Below are 18796 nucleotides of genomic sequence, written 5' to 3' on the forward strand. Positions count from 1 at the left end.
CAGAACCATAAAACTCCTAGAAGATAACATAAGAGAAAACCTAGATGCCCTTGGGTATGATGATGTCTTTTTAGCTACAATATCAAAGACACTATACATGAAAGAAATAATTAATAAGCTGGACTTCATTAAAATTAAAAACTTCTGTTCTGCAAAAAGGCAATATTAAGAGAATTAAAAGCAAACCAGACTGGGAGAAAATATTTGCCAAAGACACATCCACTAAATGACTGTTATTCAAAATATATATACAAAGGACTCTTAAACTCAACCTTAACACACACCTCATCAAAGAAGATATACAGAGGGCAAATAAGCAAATATGAAAAAGATGTTTCATATCATATGCCATCAGGGAAATGAAATTAGAATAATGAATAATGATGAGGTACTACTACACATCTATTATGGTCAGAATCTGGAACACTGACAACACCAAATGCTTACAAAGATATGAAGCAACAGGAACTCTCATACATTGCTTTTGGGAATGTAAAATGATACCATCTGTTTGGAAAGAGTTTGGTGGTTTCTTACACAACTAAATATACTGACGCTATGATTTAGCAGTTGCACTCCTTGGTATTTACCCAAAGGAGTCGGAAACTTCTGTCCACATAAAAATCTGCATGAGGATGTTTTTAGCAGCTTTATTCATAATTACTAAAATTTGGAAGCAAGCAAGAGATCTTTCGTGGATGAATGGATAAACTGTGGAACATTCAGGCAAAAGAAATGTTATTCAGAGCTATTAAAAAATGAGCTACCAATTCATGAAAAGACATGGAGAAAACTTAGATGCATATTACTAAGTGAAAGAAATCAATCTGAAAACGCTGTATGACGCCAGTCGTATGATATTCTGGAAGAGGTAAAACTATGGAGACAATAAAAAGATCAGTGGTTACAGGGGTCAGGGAATGGAGGAAGATAAATTGACAAAGCAAAAAGAATTTTGAGGGCAGTGAAATTGTAACTGTGCATATATGTCGATATACTTTTGTCCAAACCCATAAAATGCACAACACCAAGAATAAACACTTAAGTAAACTGTAGACTTTGGGTGATTATAATGTGTCAATGTAGGTTCATCCCTGGTGATAATAATATCAATATTATTATTGATAATGTGGGAGCTACGTATGTGTCTGGTTAGGGGGTATATGCAATGTCTCTGACCTGTCCTCTCAATTTCATTGTAAACCTGAAATTTACCTAAAAGAAAATCTTTTTTTAAAAAAGTTATCTATTTTCTAGTTGGATTTTTTATTATTGAGTTTGGAGAGTTTGCTATATTCTAGATACTAGTCCTTTGTCAGACAACTTATGTGCCAACTCTTCTCCCAGTTTCTAGCTTGTCTTTTTATTGTCTTCACAGGGTATTAGGCAAACAAAAAAGTATCTAATTTTGATGAGTTGTAGTTTATTAATTTTTTCTTTTATGAATCATGCTTTTGATGTCAGGTCTAAGAATTTATTGCCTTGCTCTATATCCAAAAATTTTTCTCCTATATTTTTTTCTAAAATCTTTCCAGTTTTATGTTTTAGATTTATGCCTGGAGTCCCTTTGGGGCTAATATTGGTTTCAGATGTAAGGTTTAGGTCAAAGTTCATTTTTTGCCAGAGGATGTCCAAGTGCTCCAGCATCATTTACTCACTGAATTGCTTTGGTACCCTTGTGAAAATTCAGTTGGTCATATTTATGTGAGTCTATTTATGGGTTCTCTGTTCTTTTGTATTAATCTATGTGTCCAGCACTCTGCCAACATTGTTTAATGACCTTAGCAATGTAGTAAACCTTAACATCATATAAAATGATTCCCTCCAATTTGTTCTTTTTCAAGATTGTTTTGTTATTCTAGGGCCTATGTCTTTCCATTTGAATTCTGGAATAGTCTATTTCTTTGAAAATCCTGCTGGATTTTGACATAAATTGCATTAAACCTATAGATCACTTTGGGAAGAACTGATATTTTTACTATATTAAGTCTTCAAATCCACAAACACAGTCTGTACCTCCATTTATCCAGTTTTCTTTCATTTTTTTAATCAGCGTTTTAAAATTTCAGCATTCATTTCATGAATGTGTTTTAATTTTGTACATAAATTTTTCACTTTCTTTGGAATGACAGGTGCTATTGTGTTTCTCATTTGTTTCCACTTCTTAATTGTTAGTATATAAAAAGTGATTTAAGTTTTGTGTCTTGAACTTGTATCCTGCAACCTTTCTGGACTCATTAATTCTAGGAGGCTTTTGTTTTGTTTTTTATATTTTGGAGAGGCAGTGACACAATTATATTATATGACCCTGATTAGCCTTAGGAGTTTGGGTGGTACACTGAGAGTAAAGGAGAAGTCATTAGTAGATTTTATTTAAAGGAGTGACCCGATCACACTTTGCATTAGAATAATCCATCTGGTTACAATATAAAGAATGAATCAGAATGAATTTAAAGGGGAAGAATGGGTAAGTCCCAAATTATGTAGATGTTTTTCTGGGTACTTTTGCAGGCTTGTTCCTGTGAAGAAATGTTTTCCTCATGAGCTTTGAATGATTAATTCAACCAGTAGTGATTTCTACTGAAGCACTAGAAATTGATTTATACAGCTCACTGACTTCCTGCTGGTGGCAGCAGGAAAGTGACAATGGATTTATCATCACTTAGACGTTCCCACACTGGTAGCAGAATATTTGCTGTTATTTTTACTTTTATTTCCATAGAGCAATAATGGAAGAAAAACTATTTATTAAATATTTACTAAGTCAGATATAGTGACAAGAGACTTTCATCTGTTACCTCATTTGAATCTTAAAACTAGCCAGTGAAACTGGTAGTCATACACATATATATACATTTTTTTTCTGGTTGAAGTCTGATTTTATTTCAGATTGAAACTAGAGTTAAGGTCTATGAAATATAGAAACATTAGCATTTAGAAGATAAAGTTCTTTTATGTCAGAAAGTCATCTCAATTTGTACAGAATATTCTTCTTAATATTATTTAGACTTACTTGTACCCCTCCCCATCCAAGATTGACAGTTTTGTCAGGAACTGTGAAGGTTCTGAGACTGCTTTGTCTGCACGCTCCCAAGTGAGTTTGGTATAGTTTCATATCCATCAAAGGTTTGATTTCAACATGTTTTCTTTTTTTTATTAATTTTTATTGGGGTATAGTTTCTTTACAATGTTGTCTTAGTTTCTGCTGTAAGTAAAATGAATCAGGTATACTTATATCCTCTCTATTTTAGGTTTCCTTCCCATTTAGCAAAGGGAACTCTACACTTGTATTTATTTTCCACGGGAAGAAACTCTACTTTGAGGGGCTATGTAATTTATAAAGGTCACAGCTAAGAAACAGAATTCATGCTTTAGATACATGGCTTGGAAAATAGTTTGTAAAAGAATACTAGGTCAGTTAGGGTCACAGTTTGACTCAAATTTCATTTGTAAGTTAGTCACACTAACTTAAACTTTCATTTGTAAGTTTATCAATATAAAATCTTTTTTTTTTTTTTTTACTTTCCAGATTTCTGTGGAAATTTAGCTTTCTTTATAAGAAAGTTAGCAGAAACTAAGCAAAGGTAAGCAAATAGGAAAGGATCTCATAGTCATGAAGATATATCCATAGGTATATTTAGAACATAGGCTATACCTGAGGCATTGTATTGGGTTGGCCAAAAAGTTCGTTCGGGTTTTTCCATATCACAACACCTGAACGAACTTTTTGGCCAACCCAATAGTAGTCTCCAAGGACACAGAAGTGAACTAGACATAGTCCCTGCTTCTTAGAAAACCTGAGATAAAATGAACTGTAAGCCAAAAAGCATCCATACATAATCTCAAGTGTATATAATAATAAAAATATATAATATATATAAATATATACAAAACTGTATATAGAATTACAAAAGGAAACTGACAAGAAAGACAAATATCATACAATATTGCTTATATGTGGAATCTAAAAAAGTGTACAAATGAACTTATCTACAAAACAGAGACAAACTTATGGTTAACAGGTGTGCCAGGTCTTAGTTGCGGTACTTGGGATCTTCAAACTTTGTTGAGGCATGCAGAATCTTTAGTTGCGGCATGTGGAATCTTTAGTTGTGGCATGTGGGATCTAGTTCCCTGACCAGGGATCAAACCCAGGCCCCCTGCATTGGGAGCATAGAGTCTTAGCCACTGGATCACCAGGGAAGTCCCTAGTCTTAGTGCTTTTTAAAATTTCCCTATATATTTTTAACTGACAGTAAGAGAATTTTGAATGTGTCAACCAATTGTATCTTTTCTCATTGGTTATTAAAATCATTTTGCATGGTTTCAGCTGTCATAGTCATTTTTATGGTCCCATGTGTACAAATACAGGGCTGTCTGTACAGAAAAGGAGGAACTCGTTCATATTTATAGGGTTCAAAATACAAATATCAGCTCATATTACTTAACACCCACTTAGTTTAGAAGCATGCTCTTCCAAATCCCTATATTACATCATTCAAGGATAGCTTGCCTCTTTGCTGGTAACAAGGATTATAAATGCACATTGTTAATATTTTTGGCAGGCCAAGAAATACAGCAGCAGCTGTATATAACAATTTATAATGCATCTCTTGGAGATGGTGCGTGAAATTCCCTAAAAAGTCCTTAAAGTATTAACTCCACGGTGACATTATTATTTGTCTTGCTGCAAATCCAGTTTCTCTCTGTGTAGCTCCTGGAGCTACTAAGTCCAATGTCATTCAGGTAGGCACATTCCCCAACTCCTTTGATAACAAACCTAAAACCAAACACAAAAATATTAAAAAAGCATAGGTTGGACAGACATCTACATTCATTCCTCCTCTGTATTCTTCAGCACCCCTACTCCAGGTATTTTTCATGTGAACAAGAGAAAAGTGAAAATCTGTCATTCATATGGCTTCTTCGTAAATATATACCACGTCTGTATTTCGTTCCTTTTCTATTCTCAGAGTCCCTGCTTGAATATCAGAAGATTATCATCGTCCATACCAAATCCAGTTATGTTGTTTATCAGGTATTTAACTAGTGCTTGCTGTTGTAGCCAAGTGAACTGCTGCCATCAGCGGTGATAAAAGAAATTTTCACATTTTGAGATATAGGGAAGTCATTCTGGCTTATACATGAGTTAACTTGAATTTTATGCTATCTAAAATGTGGCCTATCAAACATACATTTGTACATCCGCTTTAATTATTAAAGAAAAGGGCACGTTGACCAGAAGTAAAGAATGACCATGTTAAAAATAAAAATTAGGGGCTTCCCTGGTGGCGCAGTGGTTGAGAGTCCGCCTGCCGATGCAGGGGACGCGGGTTCGTGCCCCGGTCCGGGAAGATCCCACATGCCGCAGAGCGGCCCGTGAGCCAGGGCCGCTGAGCCTGCGCGTCCGGAGCCTGTGCTCCGCAACGGGAGAGGCCACAACAGTGAGAGGCCCGCGTACCGCAAAAAAATAAAAAAATAAAGATTAAATGCCCCTCTTCTTGGGACACCAATGCTTGTCCTCATTCAATGATAAGACTCCCTTCCCAGAGGCCAAGGCCATACTGGCCGGCTGTGTACATGCTGGTCCTTTTTTTTTTTTATTTGAAACCTTGAAGAAATGTAACCCTGACTTGTTTAATGTTCTCTGTTCTGACAAGATATTAAATATAAAATATAAAACTCTGCTGGAAACGCTGCTTCTCTGGAGCAGTTTCTCAGAGTAATCTGCGAAGCAGGCTTCCGGGCTACTCCTCAGCTTGGCTCAAATAAAACTCTTTTCTATTCTTATTATTGATTGTTTATTGATTACTTCCATTGTCAGTGGCCTTCAGTGAAGATTATTTTCAGTGTTCTCCTGACCTGTTTCATATAAGTGTGAAAATAAAACTATTTACTTAATAGTAAATTCTTAAAACGACTTAGCTGTGATTGATGGAAGCGACAGGGCCCTTATATTTTATCTGCTCCAATGTAATGGTTAAATTCAAAATACCCCCACTGAAGTGTTCAGAATCCAAGGTATGCTCCTAAGTTCCTTCCAGAGATAATTTAGGGGGGATTCCCACGGGTTCCCTGACGACCTCCCTTTTGTGAATGGACGCAGCCGCTGGGAGAGTGGACTGAGGGTCTGTGGATATCAATGCTTCAGTGGCTTTTTGGGATTGTAGGACCCCTGCTGTGCATCAGCTGTTCTCTCTACATTCTAAATAGGGATTTCAGCACAGTTTAAGTCAATGGATGAAAGCGGAAAAACTATGTCAAATGTCATCATTATGCTAAGATTCCAATTGAAATCACAATAAGTGTTTCCAAAGGCACAGCTAATAAGTGGAAGAGCATACAAAGGATTTCTATTTTGCACCTCATAGAGCAGTAAGCCTTCCATGCTATTAAATTTATTTTCCCATAAGCACAACGCCCACACATAACCACATGTAAACACAATAGAAGGAAAAGAAGACTAAAAACGTACGAGGCGTTATATTCAGTGCTGTCTGTCCATTTCCAAACATGAAGTGATGATTCTCTTCTAAGGCCAATCCAATGGTCAGAAGGGCCTTTATATCTTTTCAGGAAGTTCTATTATAAAACACAGAAAGTAAAAACACGTGTCTCTTTCATATTACTCTTGAGTCTCTCTTCCCTCCAGCCTTCTCTCTTTGGGTGGCAGCCTGGTATAATTGAAAAGCTTAGACTCTGGAGGGAGACTAGTCCCCGCTTCTCAGCTTAAGTCACTCAAATATCTCTAATCCTAAATTACATTAAAGTGACCATACATCCCAATTTGGGAAAGTCCCAGGTTATGCCTGTGGTTCCAGCATAATATTAATATTCTCACTTTCACTTCCCAAAATGTCCCAATTTGTATGATAAATTACATGATTACCATATTTCTTTGTACAATGGGAACAATACATCTAATTGAAGGTCAGCTATGAGGATTACATGAGAGAATGTATCTGAATTGTCTCACAGGGTTCCAGGCAGAGAATATACCCCAAACAAATATTAGGCACTAATATGCATCCCATGCCCCCAAGTCTACCCGGAATGGGGTCCTTCCTTATCTTTCAGCTTTCACCCTATGCAGCCTATATCTTTCTCAGGGTGCTAAGTATTCAACAAAGAACATGATCCAATAATATTTCTTACCAGCTCCTCCTTGGTTTCAAACTGACCAAGACCAGCTTCTAATGAGGTACAGAATGTCTGGCTGAATGTCCAATTCCTTGCGTCTTCAGAAAAATAAAAACACTTATTTCCAAATCCAATCCATTCTTTTGGGCAGGTAACATACAGAACATGTGAGACCGTCTTCGTGTTTCTCACTAAAAGTTGGACAGACACAGTGAATCATAACAAACACATTTTCTCATCCCTTTTATCTATTTTTCCACTTACCATCCTGAGGTCAGTCTTTTTTTTTACATATGTATATATACACACACATATATATATACATGTGTATGTGTAGGTACAGTATAACCTAATTCCAAAATGAGGGATTTGAAGAAAAACATGGTCAAATATCAACTAGACTCTTGTACTTTTATGGCCTCCGCTAGTAGCATTTTGTTTTTCTTAAAATCTGAACAGGAGCTACTTTCTATAGGTAGACAAATTGTTAAAAATGTCTTCCATGCCCAAATGCGTGTGTTTTTCCCAATGAATAGTTTTCCTTTATACGTATTTTGGCACCACTCATTACATAATTTCCCTTATCATCATCTTATTTTGCTTCCAGAAACATATTCTTAAGTGCCTGGCTACATAATAAATACTCTCTGTGGATGCTGCCCAACTCTTGGTTATGTGCAGAATTGCTGAGCTGTGATGCACTACCAACTAATATTTCTAATGCCTCTTGGAATGCTACCAGACTTAGCCACTTATAAAATACCAACTGCTACTCAATATGTGGAAATATGATTGCATTTCACTGCTTGTCAAAACAGCAGGCCTGTCTGAGATCATTTTTCTTTTTTTGGTTTCTGGGAGAATACAATATTGAGATCCATGATCACTTGCTGAGGGCAAGCTAGCAGTAGTTGGTTTTTCCTAAATGATTTTATTATATTGAGGATTTGCCTTGGAACAGAATGGTCTACAGAAACTAATATGTGAATAAATATGTATTTTTTATATGGTGATCTTTTACCCCCGAGGTCAGTCTTGAAATACGTACATTCAATTGTTGCCTTCCTAAGTCATCACTAACAGTCTTATCCCAGGCACAAAAGTCACCAGTCCACTGGACTTCAAGCAGAGTACCTATGTATCTGACTTCCCAGGGGTACACGGACACTAATGGCTTTAAGGAATCAATTTCTGTAGCATTTAATTTCTGTAGTACTCTTTCCTAGTATCATACAGATCCCCTTTCCCACATCTTCCTTAGTATCAGTCCTTCTTACTCTTGACAAAAGAAAGGCAAACTCCTTGCCTTTCCTAGATTTTACTATGGTACATTTCTTAGGGGGTATAAAACCTTCTAGTAGGGCTTCCCTGGTGGTGCAGTGGTTGGGAGTCTGCCTGCCGATGCAGGGGACACGGGTTTGTGCCCCGGTCTGGGAAGATCCCACATGCCGCGGAGCGGCTGGGCCCGTGAGCCATGGCCGCTGAGCCTGCGCGTGCTCCGTAAAGGGAGAGGCCACAACAGTGAGAGGCCCGCGTACCACACACACACACACAAAAAAAACCCAAAAACAAAAAACAAAAAAACCCCTTCTAGTAGACAAAACATAACACAGTTCAAATATTGATTTTAGTACCAAAAATACAACGTAGGGTTTCCTATGTCGTTTTTTGTTTTATACATATTTCTGCTAAATATATATGAAAATATTTGGGCCCTTGTTAGTTGCTCTGAAACCAGCAAGATTTCAGAGTGTAGGCTATGGGAAGAATAGATGTTTTTGTTCCATAACCTCACTTTTTCCTCCCTTATCCAATCTGATAGGAAATACTGTTGACTCAACTTTCAAAGTAGATAGATTCTGACACCTAGTCCCACCTCCACTTTTACCATCACTTTACCAAGCCACGGTCCTCTCTGGCCTGGATCTCTACAAGTTTTCCCTAATAGGTGTTCCTGAGTCTACTTTTACTTCTAACAATCTTTTCTCAAAGTAGCTGTCAAAATGATTATTCTACAGTGAAATGCAGATCATGGCATTCCTCTCCTACAATTTCCCTCTTCCTCATCCTCCCCACTACATTCAAAATAAAAGCTGAAGTCTTTTTTTTTTTTTTTTTGCGGTACGCGGGCCTCTCACCGTTGTGGCCTCTCCCGTTGCGGAGCACAGGTTCCGGACGCGCAGGCTCAGTGGCCACGGCTCACGGGCCCAGCCGCTCCGCGGCATGTGGGATCTTCCAGGAACGGGGCACGAACCCGTGTCCCCTGTATCAGCAGGCGGACTCTCAACCACTGCGCCACCAGGGAAGCCCAAAGCTGAAATTTTTAACTGACTCATAAGGCTATTATCTCCCTGACCCCCCAGCCCATTACTCTCCCTCATTCTCATTTTGCTTTAGCTGAAGAAGCCTCCTTGCTTTTCCTCCAACATACCAAGGAGATTCCTCCTTTGATTCTGCTTGTTCCTGCCACCTGGAATGCTTTCCCCATATAGCCACATGGCTCCTTCATCACCTTCAAAAGTTTGCTGAAAAGTCATCCTTTCAAGGAGGCTTACCCTGGCCCCTTGTATTCTTCAAACTGTTACCCCTATATTATAGTATCTGCGTCTTCCTGCTACAATATGAGTTCCCTGGGAGCAGGGATTTTTTTGTGTGTTTTGTTCACTGATATACCTCAGGCACTTCACACAGTGCCTGGCACATAATGGAGCTCAGTAACTATTTATCGACAACATGAACGTGTGAAGAACATAGTAAAGTTTGGAGAACAGGTAACTTACCTGACAAAAAAATGGAAAGTACCATCACAACTGTAGTCAGGACAATAATAATGATGATGGAAGAGTAAAGCAGGATTAGAGGAGATGTAATTAGTAGGCGTTTTCTTTGGAGGTCTTTACCTATAAATACAAATGTCATAATCTCAATCTCATGAAGGTATTAGGAAGAAAAACTTAAATTTATCACAGAACCAACCTGTACAGTCAGCTGTACCTCAACTCCCCTATTGCCAACCCCCTTCACAAAAGGTCCAGGTCCACAAATGAGAACCACGGCCCAAGAAACTGAGTTTGTTTTCCCCTAGAGAAGCTTCCAGTTATTGAAAGAAGAGCTAATGAGAGAATAAGAATCAGAGCGTCTCTGGTGGCGCAGCGGTTTAGAGTCCGCCTGCCGATGCAGGGGACACGGGTTCATGCCCCGGTCCGGGAAGATCCCACATGCCACGGAGCGGCTGGGCCCGTGAGCCACGGCCGCTGAGCCTGCGCGTCCGGAAACAGGAGAGTCCACAGCGGTGAGAGGCCCGCGTACGGCAAAAAAAAAGGATAAGTGTTGAGACTGCAATTTCCTTACAGCTGGAGAAGCGTGGATCAATGTACTTGTTTAGTCCTGTTCTACTGAACAGGACAGCGTCAGGTCTGAATAACTGAGAATTGTACTATTTACTAAAACTTCTAAGAATTATTCCCTGCCCAATGCTGATCGATTCCGTTCCACGATCACCCCTCATCATCCCTACAAGGCAGGAAGTAGCTAAGAGTGGTCACCGCCCCTTATCCCACAAGATTGTGGAATGGAAATTGACAGTGGGGAATTTTAATAGGGAAAAGCTAAATCAGACTCCATGTTCAATCTGTTTCTTTGATTTTAACCTTTGCTTTTTGTTGCTTTTCTTATTATAATCATACATCATGGTTTGCCTCAGGGAACCCTGCCCCTCTGCCTGAATGTTATACTAAAGTGCCTTGGTTGGGCTCACAGGGAGACAATCTGACCCTGCCCACCTGTGAATGGCTGCAAGAAAGAAGAAATTAACCATCCCCTCACTGAGGCTGGTCATTCCAGGATATGTTTTGCAAGACTGATGGCCCTTTTACTTTACTTCCTCACCACCTCTGATTCTATAAAAGAAACTGGCATCCAGACCTGACAAGACGGTTTACTGGAGACACTAGTCTGCCATCTTCTCGGTCTGCCAGCTTTCCGAGTACAGTTGTATTCCCTGCCTCAACATCTCCTCTCTGATTCATTGGCCTGTCGTGTGGCGAGCTAAGCGAGCTGGCACTCAGTAACATGTTCAAAATTCTTCATTTCTTATTTTGCTTTGGCTTGATAAATTTTAGTGAGGCCCTCTCCTCCCCAAAGACCCCCAAACTCTGGCTTGCCTGAAAATGCAAACAAGCACTAAAGAAAGCACTGAGATGCATAACAGCTCATGTGTGCTCATGACCACGTGTCCCTGGGACACAAGTGAGAAGTGTTAACTCTGGAAATGACACCTGCTCTTCACACTCATGCTCTCTTTCCCCACAGGTGTTCTGTTCCCCTTCTTGCCCTATTTATAACATGAGAACCTTTTTAGAGCCCTTTTCCTATTGTAAGAGTCCTTGTGAATAATGTCTCTCTTTACTAAGTCCACACTATTGATACACAGTACAATATGGATGAATTTAAATGCATTACGCCAAGTGAAAAACAGTCAGACTCCGTAGACATTCTTCTAAAGCAAGAGTGTAAGAACTGAAAACAGATCAGTGGTTGCCAAAGGGTGAGGGAACGGGAAAGAAATGTTTACAAAGGGCATGGGCGTGGCCGGTGTGGAGCTGTTCTATATCTTGATTGTGATGTGGTTACATGATTATATGTATTTGTCGAAACTCATAGAAATGTAACCCAAGAGAGCGAATTTTACTGAATGTCAACTATACTTTGAAAAAGTTCCTGCTGACTTTCTTTTAACCACTACATTTCACGTATATCTTCCAGAATGATAGGGAACCTCAGTTTAAATGCTAGGCAGGGGAAAACAATATCGCATTGGCTTGTTTAAACAGTATACAACGACATTTGGATTTTGCCTCCATAAGAAAATCTCGACCTTCATTCTTTCTGGCTCTACATTAAAGCAAAATTGTCTTAGAAACTCAGTATGTTATGACTTCCATAATTTTTTTCATTGTTAGAAGAGTAAGACGTACATCTCGCCTTACACCTCTCCAATAAATCTCCTATTTGCCCCCTTACTAATCTTCTAAAAGTCCCCCCTTTTTCTTCTCCTTTATTTCCCTATATCTAGCTCCTAACACCCTCCCTTGTTTCATGTTCCATTTCTCTTTCTTGCTTACTTATTAATACTTCTCTTCTCCTTTTTTGTAGGGGAATAAAATTTGCCACCCCCAAATGTCTCTTTGGCACGTGGATTATTTCAAGCTGAAAACCATCAAGGCCCAAAAGACTCAGGAAGAATCTTTGACCATCCCCCTAACTGCCTAAAACAATTTAGATAGAAGGCCTGTTCCTGGAATAGAGCTATCACCAGAGATATCTGCAAAGATTAAGAGGTGAGTGTGATGATTTTAAACTGAACATGGCCTAAAGATCAGAGTCTACTCTTGTGTCCCTTGTCTCTGTGTGGCCCAGCAAACATTTATTCACCAAACATTTGCTTTTCCATATCCTTGTCAATGACCTTCCTCCCCTTTGAAGTCCCAAACCACTACCCCCAACATCTTTTGTCATTAGCTGGAGACAGTATTTAAGGTGAAGTTTTTGGCCATTTTAGTCTGTTACTCATTTTCCTGTGTCTCTCCCATGTATACATGTTATTAAACTTTTGTTTGATTTTCTCCTGTTATTTATCTCATGTCAATTTAATTCTTAAACCAGCCAGAAGAGCAGAGGAAAATTGCTTCCTTCCTAACACTCCTCTGGTGTGTCCTTTTTTTGTCTCCCTCTAAATTCGTATGCCTCTTATATTACACTCTGAACACAACAACCTTCAAATTTCTAGTTTGAAAAATGGTGTCAGAAATTATCTCACAGAAGAACAGAGAAATGAACCATATTACTGGTCTACTGGTTTTAACTTTTATTTTCATGTTCTAGAAAACTTAGTTAACTTACAGGAACAGTTTAAATTTCAAAAGAATAGGTTTCACATTTGCACTGGTCAAATAGTTTCGGTTATGAAATCACTTGACTTAGCTAGAAAAACATTAACGTTAAGAACTTCCTTTTTCATTAAGCATGAACCCTGTGTTTCAGGAACCACAATATCCTGTTGATAAAAAATAAAATTCAGGGAGGGGGGAAGGGAAGAAGAAAGAAGGAAATGTTTGTTTTTAGCAGAAAATAGAGGTTCAGTAAAAGGTATTCTTTCTGCTGGACTGAAATACAAGCACGTGTGAGCTATGTTCTTTTTCTTTCTCATCAAATTTGCTATAAACTACAAATGCTAAAGGGTTTGCTGGCGGTTGGGTTTAGCCTCCAACTCCCACCCTCAAACACCCACATCGGTTTTTAAATGACAAAGGATCTATATACCAATAGTTCCAGTTTCTGCAGGGACTTTTTTTTTGAGTCAATAATTATTCATGGTTTTATTAAACAAAAGTCTCCTCAGAGAACAGTAAGAAATTAATTCTCAGCTAACATCAACTGGGGAGAGGGGAAGGAGGTTACAATTTTTTTTTTTAATGCATGGATGTTGATAAATAACAAAATTAAACAGATACTATATTTCAACAAATGCTTTTACTAATCACCATGTTGTTTTAATACTCTGATGTTCTCATTAAATCAAAACTCTTTAACTAAAATGATTATGTTTAAAAAATGCTCATATCATTTTTATGATCACTCCTGAAAATTTCTGGTAAGGCACGTTTTATAAACTACTTTGGTAAGGTACTCTAAACAGGGTGACATAAGGCTAGCTGAAGAGCCACCATAATCAAAGGGCCAGGGAATGAATAGGAAAGAGAGAAAGAGAGAGAGGAAGAGAGAGAGAGAGAGGAAACACAAAAGTACACCAGAGCCTGTGAGACAGAGAGAGAGAGACATAAAGAGGAAGAGAGACAAAGGGGGAAGCAAAGAGAAAATCATTTGGACACAGAAATGAGCCTCAATAGATTTTAGCTGAAATAGTTAATGATATCACTGAATATCAGATTTACCCTTGATTCCAAAAGGGAATTTTGTGGGACACTTTTGTACCCAAAGGAAAGAAAATATACTTTTGTACTTAGTTAGAATTACTTTTTGAACAAAAAATTATGACTTTTATTTCTCCAAAGAAGACACACAGATGGCCAACAAACACATGAAAGATGCTCAACATCACTAATTATTAGAGAAACGCAAATCAAAACTACAATGAGGTATCACCTCACACTGGTGAGAATGAGGAAGGAAGTAGCTAAGAGTGGTCACCGCCCCTTATCCCACAAGAAGAAGAAAGAAGAAGTTAACCATCACACTGGTCAGAATGACCATCATCACACTGGTCACACTGGTCAGAATGACCATCATCAAAAAATCTACAAACAATAAATGCTGGAGAAGATGTGAAGAAAAGGAAACCTTCCTACACTGTTGGTGGGTATGTAAACTGGTACAGCCACTATGGAAGCTCCTCAAAAAACTAAAAACAGAACTACAATCCCACTCCTGGGCATATACCTGGAGAAAACCATAATTCAAAAAGATGCATGTACCCTAATGTTCATTGCAGCACTATTTACAATAGCCAGGACATGGAAGCAACCTAAATGTCCATCAACAGAGGAATGGATAAAGAAGATGTGTTACAAATATACAATGGAATATTACTCAGCCATAAAAAGGAACGAAATAGTGCCATTTGCAGAGACATGGATAGACCTAGAGACTGTTATACAGAGTGAAGTAAGTCAGAAAGCGAAAAACAAATATCATATAATATCACTTATATGTGGAATCTAGAAAAATGGTACAGATGTACTTATTTGCAAAGCAGAAATAGAGACACAGATGTAGAGAACAAACTTACAGATGCCAAGGGGGGAAGGGAGGGGTGGCATGAATTGGGAGATTGGGGTTGACATATACACACTACTATGTATAAAATAGATAACTAGTGAGAACCTACTGTATACCACAGGGAACTCTACTCAGTGCTCTGTGCTGAACTAACTGGGAAGGAAAACTAAGAAAGAGGGGATATATGTATAACTGATTCACTTTGCTGCACAGCAGAAACGAAGACAACACTGTAAAGCAACCATACTGCAATAAATATTTCTTTTAAAATTGTGAGTTTTAATCCTATTTCTTCTAGAAAATGTGACACCAGGTCAAAGGTCACTTCAGAAGTGAAGCCATCTCCAACTCCCTAGGTTTCATTAAGTATATTGTAGCACTAATCACATCAAATTGGAGTAACTCATTTGGCTGTCCTTGAGATGATGAAACCCTGAAATCAGGGTCTAAATACAATTTGTCTTTGTAGCCCAGTGTCTAACAAATAACAAATTCCAAGTATATGATTACTAGATTCAATCAGACTACAGAATAGGTGTCATGGTTAATTTTGTTTTTTTACATATACATGTATCTATTCTTTTTCAAATTCTTTTCCCATTTAGGTTGTTACCTAATATTGAGCTGAGTCCCCTGTCTATACAGTAGGTACTGGCAACTTTTATTAGTATATGTATTTCCAAATTGTTAGATATACCAAAAAAAAAAAAACCTCAAAAATAAATAAACAAAGGGGTGGGATAGGGAGGATGAGAGAAAAGCTCAAGAGGGAGAGGATATGGGGATATTCGTATACTTATAACTGATTCACTTTGTTGTACAACAGAAACTAACACAACATTGTAAAGCAGTTATACTCCAATAAAGATATATTAAATAAATAAATAAAAATTAAGAAAACAAATCCATTGTTGTCTGTTTGCCATGACTCTGGGATATAATGATCTGTTATTTAATATCATAATGTGACTTGCCAGGGTGCAGGTTGCCAGCAAGGACTAATAAAATAAACCCAGAGAACATTTTTCTCTTAGCCTCCTGTAACCTAATTCACTGTGCAGAAATATTTAAGTAACGTACACAGTAACACAATCACCAACACAACAATTACACACTTGTCCTCTCACCTACCTCTAGTCCCTCAAAACATCTCTCCTTCTATGGAGGTTAACTGTGAAGAATTATATTCCTGCAGTGCAATTTCTATCCTGCTGTCAGTGGTCAGTGGAATAAAAGCTGTTTTGTTTTGTCAAAGCTTATCAATTTTACCTTACCAGATCGTCCCTCCTCCATGCTTTCTCTGGAGGTAGGTTCTGTCTGTAAGATTTTCAAAGAAGCTTCCTCCACAGTCATGCTTCTGCTTCATCAGGAGTACTTGGCACTCTCGAAATAGTTGCAAAAGCATGAACTGGGAGGGGAAACAGTTTGAATCTGAACAATCAGCTAAAAGAGAAACAAAACTACCGCCCAGTAAGTGGGCTGTAAAGGAAATAAATGAAGCTGACAAGTCCTTTAGAATTTTAAAACGCAAAGTGCTTTTAACTTAGAAAGATTGGGGCTTCTCTAGTGGAGCAGTGGTTGAGAATCTGCCTGCCAATGCAGGGGACACGGGTTCGAGCCCTGGTCTGGGAATATCCCACATTCCACAGAGCAACTAGACCCGTGAGCCACAACTACTGAGCCTGCGCGTCTGCAGCCTATACCCCACAACAAGAGAGGCCACGATAGTGAGAGGCCCGTGCACTGCGATGAAGAGTGACCCCCGCTCACCGCAACTAGGGAAAGCCCTCGCACAGAAACGAAGACCCAACACAGCCAAAAATAAATAAATTAATTAATTAATTAAAAAAAAAAAAGATCAACTCCACAGACTTCTGTTCCCTGTCAAAATGGAATAACAGGGACCAGATTTACTTTCTTGCCTGAATCAACTAAAAAGAAAAAAAAGAAAATGTGTGAAAAAAAAATCCTTTTCAATCACTGGGCATCAATCAATGAAGGGCAGTGATCTTCTGAAAACAAATTTGGTGAGTCCTGCAATTGCCCCAGCTACTGCCCAGAGACAGTTCTGTATGTGTGATTTAAGCAGGGGAAAACAAGAGAAATGCCAAGAGATTCCCTGAGGTGAAGAGGGGAAGCTCAGAGACAAGGGCTATGCAGATAGAGTATCAGAAAAGAAAGAGATACACAGCCAGAGGATTCTGGGGGTGTACAGAGTGTCCCCCTTGGGTATTCAGCAGTGTACTGATCAGCACTTGTGTATGAGGATGGAGGGAAAAAAACATGAAATGACTAGAGGAAGCAGTATCCAGTGTTCCCATCCAGATGGGAATAGTGCCTGTTCAGACCAGCCAGACTGGGAAACCTCATCATTTATGGGGCCTTTTAGGAGTACTCATAAATATCTTGCTTCAGTGGTGGGGAACGATTAGCCATAGACTAAATGGTGACCTGATTGCTTCTAACAAATTGAGATGATAGGAAAAATACATATATCTTTTATATATGTAAAATGTTCCTGTTCCTGGCGCAAAGCTCCTAAAACCCTTGTAAATTCCTAAGTGATAATTGCACGAGGAGCATCTTTTGTTCTGATGAGGTGACTCTGGGTGGATGGGTTCCTGGAGGGGGTTGGTCACCAGCAAGACCATGTCATGATTCAGAAGCTTGGAATTATCAGCTCCACCCCCATCCTCCAGAGAGCGGAGAGGAGCTGGAAATGGAGTTAACCACCGATCATGCCTATTCAAGGAAGCCTCCATAAAATCTCAATTGCATGGCATTCAGAGAGCTTCCAAACTGATGAACGCGTTCACACCAGGAGGGTGATGCCCCCAACTTCATGGGGATAGAGGCTCCTGCCCTCAAGACCCTCCCAGATCTCACCCTATATAATCTCTTCATCAAGCTGTTTATCTGTATCCTTTATCACACCCTCTAATAAACTGGTAAGCATAAGGGTTTCCCTGAACTCTATGAGCCACTCTGGCAAATTAATCAAAATCGAGGAGGGGGTCATGGTAATCTCTGATTTGTAGTCAAATTGAACAGAAGTTATGGGTAACCTGGGGGCCTACTACTTGCACTGGCATCTGAAGTGGGAAGCAATCTTGTGGGACTGGGCCCTTAACCTGTGGGATCTGATGCTATCTCCAGGTTGATAGTATTAGAATTGAGTTAAATCGTGGGACACCAGGCTAGTGTCATAGAGAATTGCTTGTTTAGGGGAAAAATCTCGTGCATTTGGTGACCAGAAGTGAACAGAAGTGAAGAGTTCTGTGTGCATAGTAAAGGAGATTCACGGGGAAGAAACACCAATTAGGAAGGACTGTAGACTTTTCCTTTACACAAATCTTAAAAGGAAGACTCAAAAGGCTAGAACCATTTCCAAATAATTTAACTGTGTCTCAGAACAAATTCAAGAATACTTAGAGAAATGCAAAAATATCCAATACCCAACAAGGTAAAAACTCACAATCTCTGGAATGCTATCAAAGATTGCAAAGAAGCAGGAAATCATGACCCATGATGTGAAGAAAATGAGCCAATACAAACAGGCCCAGGAATGAAACGGAGCAGGACCCTGTGGGACTCCTGGGCATGGAAGTCTTTCTGTCCCCCATTTCTTGTTTGTAAGGAATAGACTCCAGCCTCCATGACCTTCCCTGAGTTCTAAAGACAGATTAGAACAGTTGCTAATCAGGGAAGGGAGGGGATGCAGAGACAAGGGAGGAACAGTCAAGAAACAACAGTGCAGCCTTGGGGCAGGGCGCTGGTTCTGCCTCAAGGGATACACATAACAATATCTTTAAGGTCTTTATAGAACTAAACCCCCCAACAAGTGAAAGATGTCAGCATT

At 39.0% G+C, this 18796-nt stretch overlaps 1 protein-coding gene across 2 annotated transcripts; it reads right to left on the reverse strand.

Moving 5' to 3' along the window:
- Positions 1-3498: 3498 nt before the first annotated feature.
- On the reverse strand, positions 3499-16341 carry CLEC2D (C-type lectin domain family 2 member D). Of its 2 annotated transcripts, XM_030834485.3 has the most exons (5): positions 16212-16341; positions 9921-10040; positions 7156-7331; positions 6476-6582; positions 3499-4780 (listed from the first exon to the last, which is right to left on the reverse strand). In XM_030834485.3, exons 1-5 carry the CDS (start codon positions 16288-16290, stop codon positions 4648-4650), a joined length of 615 nt encoding a protein of 204 aa, XP_030690345.2. In that variant the 5' UTR covers positions 16291-16341; the 3' UTR covers positions 3499-4647. The 2 variants fall into 2 exon arrangements, with proteins under 2 accessions (XP_030690345.2, XP_060162774.1); XM_060306791.2 differs by lacking the exon at positions 3499-4780 and having other exon boundaries at positions 4810-6582.
- Between the last annotated feature and the right edge of the window lie 2455 nt (positions 16342-18796).

Source organism: Globicephala melas, chromosome 10 (assembly GCF_963455315.2).
Source record: "Globicephala melas chromosome 10, mGloMel1.2, whole genome shotgun sequence".
Lineage (NCBI taxonomy): Eukaryota > Metazoa > Chordata > Mammalia > Artiodactyla > Delphinidae > Globicephala > Globicephala melas.